The sequence below is a fragment of the Cydia fagiglandana genome, chromosome 7, assembly GCF_963556715.1.
Source record: "Cydia fagiglandana chromosome 7, ilCydFagi1.1, whole genome shotgun sequence".
Classification (NCBI taxonomy): domain Eukaryota; kingdom Metazoa; phylum Arthropoda; class Insecta; order Lepidoptera; family Tortricidae; genus Cydia; species Cydia fagiglandana.
In genome coordinates this window covers 2,909,154-2,920,872 of record NC_085938.1, presented here as the reverse complement: position 1 = coordinate 2,920,872, position 11,719 = coordinate 2,909,154, and the positions used below count along the sequence as shown (strand labels likewise).

The 11,719-nt window shown below is 36.5% G+C and overlaps 1 protein-coding gene across 1 annotated transcript in view; it reads right to left on the bottom strand.

Moving 5' to 3' along the window:
- Positions 1 to 970: 970 nt before the first annotated feature.
- The window catches only part of LOC134666166 (glutamate receptor-interacting protein 1), a 48,994-nt gene continuing 38,245 nt past the window's right edge, over positions 971 to 11,719 (bottom strand). The window contains exons 6-16 of the mRNA XM_063523320.1: positions 9,790 to 9,891; positions 8,186 to 8,342; positions 7,256 to 7,482; positions 5,858 to 6,003; positions 5,105 to 5,459; positions 4,869 to 5,024; positions 4,652 to 4,780; positions 4,051 to 4,566; positions 3,126 to 3,325; positions 2,610 to 2,717; positions 971 to 2,199 (exon numbers count right to left, since the gene is read on the bottom strand). Coding sequence (XP_063379390.1) covers positions 2,128 to 2,199; positions 2,610 to 2,717; positions 3,126 to 3,325; positions 4,051 to 4,566; positions 4,652 to 4,780; positions 4,869 to 5,024; positions 5,105 to 5,459; positions 5,858 to 6,003; positions 7,256 to 7,482; positions 8,186 to 8,342; positions 9,790 to 9,891 — 2,168 coding nt within the window. The 3' untranslated portion in view covers positions 971 to 2,127. The remainder of the gene's footprint in view (positions 2,200 to 2,609; positions 2,718 to 3,125; positions 3,326 to 4,050; positions 4,567 to 4,651; positions 4,781 to 4,868; positions 5,025 to 5,104; positions 5,460 to 5,857; positions 6,004 to 7,255; positions 7,483 to 8,185; positions 8,343 to 9,789; positions 9,892 to 11,719) is intronic.

Sequence of the window (11,719 nt, the reverse complement as noted above, 5' to 3'; positions counted from 1 at the left end):
TTTTTGTTTTGTTTTTCAATTTTTTGAATGTATTTGTAAGTACATAAAAAATAAATGTTTTTGGTAAACTTGTCACTTAAAATTGATTTTTACATTTTTTTTTCGTAGAACCTACTTTTTGCAAAGTGTTACTTGTCACTTTTTGACATCTATCAATAAGGATATTTAGACTACGTCCCATAGCAGCAACATCACCATCAAAAAGGCCTTTTACACTTGGTAACAATAAAAACTTGTTTTTTTTTTACATTAATAATATCTCTGAAACTAGGCGAATTTCAAAAAAGTTTATAGGACATTTTTGTCTCTAAATATGATCAGGAATACGCTGTTAAAATTATTCGGTTTCCTCATGTTACACCGCGTAGATGATCAAGCAAATCTTGTCAGTAGAGAAACGCGGCAAATTTAAAAAATGTAGGCGCGAAGGGTTATCCTTCCATAGAAAATTTGAATTTCGCGCCTTTTTCTACTGACAAGATTTGCTTGACCAAGTATATGTTAGTCTTACCCCACCTTACCTTGCCCCAAAACATGAGAATTTTCTTTATTTTAACAACGTTGAAAACTTTTCAGATTTAATTTGCGATAAGATTTACTTTAAAACAATGTTGTTCAAAATAACTTAAAATAAAATATGGCTCTGCATATCAGCAAGTAATTTTTGGAAGCGCTCCAACTGAAATAAAATACACAGATAATTCTTGGTGACTTTCATTTGGAAATATTGCCGGTATTTCGATTTGATAAATCTCGCCCATATGTTGTTTTTGGAAATTGTTTGTGTCAGTTTGGAACGTATAAATTTAAGGCTTTAAAATTATAGTTTGAACGAAAACAGTTTGTAGATTTGTAGACTAGAAAAAAATTGTTTAAAATGTAATGCAATCATTTATGTAAAATGTTTAGTCATAATAATAGAGTTTAATTGCAACTGAATTATTATTTGTACATCTACTCAAAAAATAAGTTGTAGGTAATTGTTTCTAATTTTACTTTGTAATTCATTTTGTTTATAAACTTAAAGGATGATATTTAATATTTAATACCATCTCAAGTCTTCTCCGTATCGTATGAACAATCGTTAGCACAAAGACCAACACTCAAGAGCAATCTAATCGGGCCATTATGTGTGGAAATATCTATACAAAGTAACCAATTAATTCCTCATACGTGTAGTCAGTGCATAGTATATCATGGCTTTAAAGATTAATCATGTTTAAATTTCCTTAGGGTCATTGAATAGGATCTTTACCTTATTTATGTACGTTACCAAATTGATTATTTTTCTGTTAAAAAATCTGCCAAAAATCTCATCTCGATTCGGTAAAATTTTGCGATGTTCTATTTAATTTAATAAAAAAAGAGGCCTAAATTGTATGAGCTTCATTTTGGCAATATCTTGCATCTGCTTTCCAAGAACTGACATTTAACCTAATTTTTGAAACAAAATGTACCACTATAAAACACCTACATGTAGGTATTGAGTATTATTTCAGATGATCTTATTAAATGCTGTTCTTAACCAATAAAACACAAAAAATATTCAGAAACCGCTTTTGCAAGATCTGGGTTATACCTATAGCAACTTTTTTGCATGATCCTCGTACAAAAAATGATGTAGGCACATACGGGATTAAAAAACAATTTTACACATCAACATACCAACACACATTCCTATCTATTAATATTTCACTAATTCGACAAAGTGGCGATTGCATCGCCATCTATCTACAATCTTAAAAACTATACGTTTAATTAACTACATTAAGTATTTTATAATCAGTTAAAACCCTGATGTATTTCTATTCGTTAGTTTTTTGCCTTCAAACAGCTCGTCCTGTAGGGCTAAGATGGTCGGCTCTTTATCATTTGTCACCATGCCTGTCACGTTTTAACAATGTAAGTGCGAAAGTGACGCATGGCATGACAGATGATTAAAATGCGACCATGATACCGCTTCTGCTTGTCTTATTATTTTCTTGTATACCAATATTAATAAGTTTGCTCTATTTTTTTTAATATACACTACTTATATTATAACTAAACACTGTATTACGATTGTCTTTAAAATTATCTTTGTCAAGGTCTTTGGTGTAGGTAAGTCCACTACAGCCGGGTTATGCACTAAATGGTCTTAGTCACAATGTTACTGTCACTTGGACTTGAACTTCCGTCCATCCTTTGGAGTTTTAGATCCTGGAACAATAAAAACCATTATTAAAAAAAGTTACAGATACTGATAAAAAGTTATTTTAGATACAAGTGCGGAAAGCAAAAGTGGCCGTATTTAAAGAGAGTTGAATCTGACACTAATCAGATAAGCAGAAGGGCTAAAATGACCGATTCTTTGTCATTTTATCACCATGCCTGTCACGTCCTAACAACTATCACAACTATGTAAGTGCGAAAGTGACGTATGATATGACAGGTGATAAAAACGCGACCATAATACCGCTGCAGAAGGGCTAAGATAGCCGAATATTTATCATTTGTCACCATGCCTGTCACGTTCTAACAAGTATGTAAGTGCGAAAGTGACGCATGACATAGCATGTAATAAAAATTCGACTATGATACCGCCGCAGTTGACAGTAAATGAAACTTACTCGTGAGGAAGCAAGTCGTTGTACAACTATCTCCAGCCGGTCGCCTGCCGCCGCAATCAGTGGCACTGTTAGACAACAGTCGTAGTCGACCGTCCTGGTTCCATTTACCTGGGAACATCACAATTTCAGTTATATATACATATATAAAAAAAGAAAACAGTGAAAAAGAAAAGAAAAATATAACAACAAAATAAAAGGAATAAAGAAATAAATAAATTTAAATGCTATCGCTATATTTGATAGCAAACAAAATAATTAACGCTTAATTTATTTAGAAACGAGCTCTTTAAAAATTAAAAACCACTATTTTTAGATCGTCTTTTAAGACAATAATTTTCTCTTATAAGTATGTTAACTATACTTTGTTGAACAATTTGGTCCTAATTAATACATAGGAATCATAGTAAAACCAGGAACTTTCTAGGTATATGCACAGCATGATTTATTCCAGTGTACAAATCAAGTCTGTTTTTAGAAATACAAGTCTCACAAGAACTTTGGTTGTACTTTACTGACCTGCAAAATCCTATCAAAAGGCCTCAGCAATCCGACAATGTCAGCCGGACCTCCCTTCCTTATCCGATTGATGTAAACACCCCTCTCGTACAAACCATCGGACACGGAAAACCCGTAGTCGTCGTAAATGGCGTCTTTATACAGAATGACGTGGTGTATGGAGCCTTTGGCGGGAGAGAGCGTATCGCTGCTGTATAGACCTGTTTAAAACAAACAAATGAAGTGTAATTTAGCCTATTCCCACATCCTACATTACTTTATTTTTGTCCTACGGGCCTATAAATCCCGGTCTTTTGATAGGCTTGCGTGGGGATATAGATCCAACACGTAGAGACCCCTTGGAGAGTTATAATGTCATGTAGAACGCCTGCTGGAATCCGTTCACAGGCGTAACAATAAACACCCACTAACCGGCCGCAGCAGGCATTGGGACTATTGTAGAAAAGTGAAAAGTACACCGATGTAAAGTTTGGGTGGACAATAAGACTGGGCTATTGAGATTACTTTTATTATCAGACTATATTCGCATCCATCAAAGTTTAGTAAAAGCAAATTGTGATTATTTTATGGCGAAAGAGGCAAGCAGGGTTTACAAGCGCAACGACGATTTATTATGCATTAATGCCTCCCCAATGTTTGCTGAATATTTGTATTACATGTATTCTCCATTATCTACTTATTTCGTTTTATTTATGTAAAAAAATATATTTGCTCGCGGATATTAATAACAATTATTGACTTGTAGTCCTTATAATTATATTAATATCATTTATGAAGAAGCTGAAGACAGGGCGCTATGGCGCTCTTTAGGGGAGGGCTATGTCCAGCAGTGGACTAATATAGCCTGATGATGATGATGATGATGATGAAGATGTTAACGTAAGCTTTAAAATCGAATCAACATGTAATAAAAAAATAAACTTACTCGGTACATCATTCTCATATACAGGACTAGTAGAAAATTGAAAACTCGTACCAGGTACATTCGGTTTCAAAGGAGATTTTTGTGGTGTCGTTACTGTATAAATTCCATTATTTAAGTAATCATTATCCCAATTAGGCCTCCTGCTTTTAGGCGATACAATTCCATATGGAGCCATTTGTATGTAATCACATTTGCAAGAAGCTTTTTCCATATTGTGTAGTTGACAATCCTTCATGTTTGTAGTAAGTATTTCTATTTGTTGTACATCATCTTCTCTAGTTATATTTTGTTTGTTTTTCAAAGTATTTTCTGGGATTATACACGTGTTTTCATAATGAAAGGTCTTCAGAGAATTGTTTAATGAATAATTAGGCAGAGGAAGATCATTTACTCCGAATGGTGCAACGGAGTTATAATTTGAGGCCATTAACTTATCTTCATCGGTGGGTGAATAAGGTTGCTTGTCGGCGAGTCTATTTTTGTCAGGTACAGCGTATTCTATGACTTCGGAGTTACCTACAATATAAACTGTTATACAATGTTAAGAAAATCCATTATAATTATATCATATTTTTATTTAATTTACAAATAATTCTCTTACCACAACTTGCGCTAGATCTGACAGGCGTGTTTTGATCCCAGGATTCAACAGCGCTGTCATTGGATAGACCAGGGCTTGAAGTTGAATGGCTGGAATCCCTTGCACTGGATTCAGCACTCTCTACCGAACCTGAGTAAAACAAAATTAATAGACCACATTTACAACAGACCATTTAAACTGAATTACCAAAAAGCAGTTTGTTAAAGAAAAAACTTACCAGTAATTTTTCTACAGAGCTGCAATTGCACTCTCTGACCACTCTGTTGTAATAATTTAATGGCTTCCGAAAGTGGCTTATTTAAAACACTCTCTCCATTTATTGTTAAAAGTTCATCACCAATTGCTAGTTTTCCACATTTTTCTGCCACACCACCTTGAAACAGATACAAACATTTGAATACAACTCAATTTATTTTATAAATAATGATTAAAATTTTAATAATTACTTTTTACCTTCAACAAGTCCACTAAGTAATATTGGCTGAGTAACATCTTCGCTTCCAGCAATAGTTAAACCAAGAGGTCCATTCTCTTGCTTTATCAACTCAACAGTAAAAACCGCTGTATTTTCATTACTGCCGTGACTTCTTTCACTTTCTTTCGCACTGTTATTAGGACTGTCAGTGTGGTGTCCTGAATCGTCACCATTGTGTACTACTGCTTTAATCTCTATGTTACTAAAGCTCTGTAAAGCTAATTTTGCATTGTGCTTATGAATATTAGACCAATCTTCTGTTAGGTCACGTTTTCTTATTTTAAGTGTGATTATATCGTCTGGAGAATTTTGGAGAATGTTGAATGCGGTGTCCTGAAATATGATTAAAATTTTACATAAATTAGAAAGTCACAAGTCTTTTACAAAAAAAAAATATACAAATTAATACTTCGCCATCCGCAACGTAGGCTTTGCAAATTTCAATTACTAATTACAAACCTAGTTACCTACAAAGACTACCCCGGAGCTCAGCAGCTGGCTCAAACATTCCCATGAAACTGGCAGCGTTTTACCACTCTGAATTGTCATGAAAATTTGTTGAACTAGCTTCCAGTAGCTAGTTGACTGCGATTGTGATGTGATTTGCCATTTTGGTACTTATCCATCAATATGAGTAGGTTTCCTATACACAGTACGATCTAAGGTGTTATCAGGATTCTTTTGACTAGCTTCGTTTTCTAGGATATCATTATAGTAGTAAGACTACTTACTAAAGACAGGTTGTGTAGTGGCTGTCCGTTGATCGCCAGCAGTTGGTCTCCGGGCGCGAGGGCGCCACTGCGGTGCGCGACGGAGCCCGGCTTGATGTCAGATATGACCATTGGCTCTTCATTACTTAACAGTTTCTGTTTGCACCCTGAAAACATCATAATAATCTAATAGACAATAGACGTTCAAGTTTCATCCAAGACGTAAGATCCTTTCGAGGCCCGGACTGTGATAGTGACCACTACATGCTGGGAATTAAGATAAAAGCTAAAGTTAGAGTTTATAGACAAAATAGCACACACAGCGTACATCATATAGAAATAAACAGTTTAAAAGACGAAACAATTAGATGCAATTTCCAAGGGGAAAAACATCATACATATTTATACATAAACGTCTGTCACTGCCATTAAAATGACTTAAGCTACCACTTTAACATTTTGTGTTAACTAGAATCCAGACACGTCATGCTAGTTTAGTTCAGTTAATGTCATTAGGTACTTTTTGTATCGAGACTGACTGAAATAACAATACACGTTAGTAAGTTTCCGTGAAAATACGATGGAAAATAATTATGAACAACATCTGTATACGAAATCGTCTTTTTTGCTCTCAATTATCTATGACCGTTTAAATATAATATGTTACGTTCAAACGCTAAATAAGGATATTTATCAACCAAAATCAGATTCAACGTTCGATTTAATTTGGAAAATAACTTCCTCTTTCAGTAATGAAAGAAAATGTATATGTCACTGTTATTGACAGATCGGAAACAAGACTGATGATATTTAGCGCTAATACTGAGTGATTTCTTGCGAGGGAGGGTTTTTGTGACATTTAGAGAGAGTTTCAGATCGAATGTATATAATTCGAGGAAATTAGCTATCATTTTGACGTTCGAAATCTTGTACTGTATCAATAATAAACAAAAATATTCATGCAAAATGTATGTCAGATAAATAATAAATATGGTCTGAAAAAGAAATGGTTTTTGGTGATTCATTGTTGAATAGATACCTTACCCTACCTCAAGAGGCATTTAAATTTTTTTTTTTCTATCTGTAGACTAATATGACATTTCATATTATGGAATGTTATTGTATTTTCATACTATGAAATGTCATTTTAGTCTACCGAATAAAAAAATAGACTTTAGTTATGTTCATTATAATCATCTCACTAACACCATAATATGAGTATGACCGAGTGAGTGTAATATCAAATTGGAATCCAAAATAAAAGCTCCTATACAAGATGATCTCACCATACTCAGATAGGTACGCCAGGCGAATCCAACTTAGGCGAATGCGAAAATGAGAATATTCTTCGCAGAATAACATTTTGATGTATTTGAATTTTTTTGTGCGAAATAATATAAGAATTAAACGGAAACTTACCAGTAATAGTAACACCAAGCCCTGCCGTCGTCTTCGCCAACTTCACATTGAACACCCCACTAGATGCCTCAATAGTGTTCGGCATACTAAACTCCACGTTCAAAGTTAGGTACTTCGGGTTGTGGGAATCGTTCCGTCGTTGTAGGATCTCGTTGGCAATGTCTAGCGTTAGGTTCTCGTGGCCGTTGATCGACATCACTCGATCTCGTATTTGGAGGCAGCCGGATCTAAAATAGGAAAGAAAAAAATATTTCAAAATTCTGGAGCGCGCAGTTCCCCTCATGGACTGTCTCCTTCGGTTCTAATGCGGTATGAAATATGAAACATGCCTGTAAGCGGGCAACTGAGATATGAGGAGCGCGCAGTTCTCCTCATGGATGGTTAAGGCGCTTAGCACACTGGATCCGATTCGCATGTCGCTCCGATGTGCGAGCGAGATTCCGCGATAATACGCATATAGCATTGTCTCGCTCAAACATTTGAGCGACGTGCGAATGGGATCCAGTGTGCTAAGCGCCTTAGACTGCTGCTGTGTTCTGGTGGAACCTTTACTTGAATGTTCAACGAATCTATCTCCTTTTAATGCAGCACAAAATGACCATAACCACTTAATATTAAATCACTCACTCACGAGAGTTAAACGACAAAGTCTGGCAGATACCTGTAAGCTGACGACTGCGCTCCTGACTGCGCTGCTGACATATATCTGATATAGCCATGCAATATGAGGAGTGCGCAGTTTTCCCGAAAGACTGTCTCCTTCTCTATCTAATGCAGCATGAAATATGAGACATAATTATACCTGTAAGCTGACGACTGCGCTCCAGACTGCGCTGCTGACATATAGCCATGCGACATGAGGAGCGCGCAGTTCTCCCCAAAGACTGTCTCCTTCTCTATCTAATGCAGCATGGAATATGAGACATATACCTGTAAGCGGGTGACTGCGCGGCTACATGTGATATGAGGAGCGCGCAGTTTTCCTCATGGACGGCTAGACCGCTGCTGTGGCCTGGTGGAACCTCTAGCTGGATGTTCAGAGAGTCTGTTCGGCAAACGCCCATGCTCATGTAGTTCTGTTGGCTGTCTGTTGGAAAAAAAACTAACTTAATCATAGGAAATTGTAAGAAAAGTTCTACAAAATGATTAGTAGGTATTAGGAATAATATATTATGTAAAGTGCGTCTAGCCCAGTGGTGGACAAACTTTCTTCATGGGGGGCCAGAAAGTTTAGGAAATTTAAGTGGAGGGCCAGAATTATAGCCATTATTTATTTTGATTTGTGATAAATTGATAATCGTGGGCCAATGCCATATACTAATTATTTCATAGGACCGGCGGCGGGCCGGATAAAATTCATTCGCGGGCCGGAGATGGCCCGCGGGCCGTACTTTGCCCACCACTGGTCTAGCCAAAAGAGACAAACGTCGATAGAGAACGCAAATGAATACTTAAATAATGTATGGAAATTTTTACGTCCCTATTCGTCGCATCTGTCATCCTCCAAATTTTGAAAAAATAGGTCTTTACCTGCAGATGACAGGAAAACCTATTAGAAATGTGCAGTCAAGCGTGAATCGGACGTAATTACTTAGTTTTTGATCCGACCCCTACGGGTTTCACTTACGTTTCGCATAAAAAAATACATTGTTAAATATTGTGTAATGTACTTAGAACGCGATTCCGACTCACACTTGGCCTTTTTTTTCTATGCTGAGTAAGAAAGTAATAACTTTTAGCGATACAAAGTAATCACAAAGGGCTCATATTGCAAAGTTTATTAGCACCAGCCGACGTGAATTGTGGGATCTTCCTTAGCCCCGTATTTATGTGGTAATAAAATTAATTAATAACTATTGTTGTCTGTGGAGGAGCGGGGGAAATGTATGGTTTCATTTTTCACAATAAATGGTTTGGAAAAGTAATTATAGTTTATTTTTATTGCTGCAGTTGTTGGTGATGGTGTGGTTCAAAAACCTGATTCTTAACAGGGACTAGTAGTTATTTTTGAGACGAAGGAACTCAAAAACGTGTTAACCGTAGTTCCAGCTCTAACGTACTAGGCCAGCGGTCGGCAACCTTTTAGCAGCCAAGGGCCACACACTAGTTACCGATGTTGACGCGGGCCGCACTTTGTTAATATTTATGACTTTATCAGACATTATCGTTTGTTAATATTAGATAGAAAATAGCCAGGGAGGCTCGCGGGCCGCAAGTGAGAGGTCGGGTTGCCGACCGCTGTACTAGGCAATTACTAGAATCGTATCATCGTTTTTTTTTTTGCGTGAATGCGCTTCCTCGTGGTGGTTCTTAGCAATTTTTGCCAAAAACCGATCCAGCAGTTTAAAAACTATCAGCCCTTTTCCAAAATGATGTAAGGCTGTTTTTACATATTTTTTTTCGTTTGACGTTTGTGGCCAGTCCGCACTCCGCAGCACGTTTCATGCAATGTGCAATGCCCATTACTTACTTACCATACTCACCATACCATACCATACTCACCATACAATCACATCACACACACTCATACTTACCATAGTCATCTTGTGAACCTAGTTTCGGCATGGAGCTTTGCCTGTAGTTTCTTTGGCGATGTTTCTTGGCGTTCAATGTCGAAGTTCCAGATATAGAATTTTCTGGAACAGAATAAAAATTGACATGAGATATTTTTATCAATTTTCATCACTAACGAAGTCGAGGGCAAAAGCTATTTTATCATATTTCCTCGAATTATTTTAGAAAAGACATCTGGGACGCCAAGGAATAGCTGTCCTTACTTTGTCAGGCGTGAGACTATTAGTCTGACTACAGACGGACTGCAACCCGACTGCATGGCAGGCCGACGTTGCAGTTGGCGTGCAGTCGACCTGCAGTTCCCATATAAACTGCAGTCGGGTTGCAATCCGTCTGTATCGGCCCCAAAAGTAATCAATCTATAAATAATGAGTATAATGACCAAGATTTCCATATTGACCTTACTCGAAACGTGTTTTAACTTATCTATGTATAATATATGAATATACACGAGATTCAGCTTTAGATAAAACGAACACAACTCCACATTAATCTCACTCCACACATATTGAAATACAGACCTTAAACTTATAGTAATAAGGTCGGGTATGGCATGTACGTGCGGGTAACACTTTGCCAATAGCTGTATGCTCACAGTTTGAGGGTTATAATGATTATAGAGTTAATTCTTAGCGGGCCCTGGGCGAAACTCTGGAGCGTCTAACTTGAAAACAGATGTGTGGTGCAAGTCATAAGCTTGAGACGTTTAACGTTGCGTTGATTTTATGGGGATAATAGTCAAGTATTAGGCCAATCCGAACGTACACTGACATCACTATGTTACATGACATGATTCAAATATCATTCAAATAACATGATTCATGTTATTCTGATGTCAGTTTACTCGTACATTCGAATTGGCCTGTATGTCGAGGTATAACAACGAATAATATGAACCATCTTTCGAACTTTATATTACTAGTGTGAATAAAAGTGTCATGAACAAATTGATTAACTTTGTTGCACTCTGTGTGAATAAAAGTGTCATGAATAAATTGCTTAACTTTGTTGCACCCTAGTTTTCATTTTATTACATTCCAATTGCAACAATAAGTACAATAAGTACTTTTTCAAAATAATATTTCTAATGCAGACTATTAGAAATATTATTTTGATTAGATATTGCTCGAAGCTCATCTTTGCTCCAGTCAAATCAAGATAAGGCATGCCGCTCTTGTTCTTGGATTAAACGATTCCGGAAAATTACCTTACCTTGTAAAGTCTGTAAGCATTTTTTTTTAATATTAGAATATTACAGTTGGATACGTACTCTAATTTCATAGTCCCTAATTCTTTATCACGTTTTTTTTATTATTATTGCGTAGTGCTTGTATCAAACATTTCATGTCTCTTGCGTAATTTTCACCGACAGGGCGCTCAGTAAAGTCAATTTAGAGAATATACTCGCTGCCGCTCATGCTTTGTACCAACACGATAATAAGTAAGAGCGTATGAACGGCAACTTGGGTCGTATAACTCAAAAGACTTAAGTTTTGATGTTTATAAGTTATAACGCGTGCCGGCCAGAGTCTCAAATAGCTAATAATCGTTTGTCCTTATCTGTCATTTTGACTTGTATATTTGTAAGAAAGGGATAAAACTAAATTTAACTAAATCAGGCCGGTAAAGTTTCATGAATAAGGGGGTAATAAATTAGTAACTTTGATTGCTCGCTCTAACAGTCATTATCATCATCATCATCACGTCAGCCGGAAGACGTCCACTTTAGAATATAGGAAGCAAACGAGCAGAAAAATCGCCTGAGTCCGTCTAAGCCAGGGTTTCTTAAAGTGGGGTCCACGGAACCCTTAGGGGTCCGTAGCATGGTTATCAGGCGTCCGCAGATGAATAAAGTCTAAGAAAAAAACTTGCCTCGGAAATCAAGAAAAA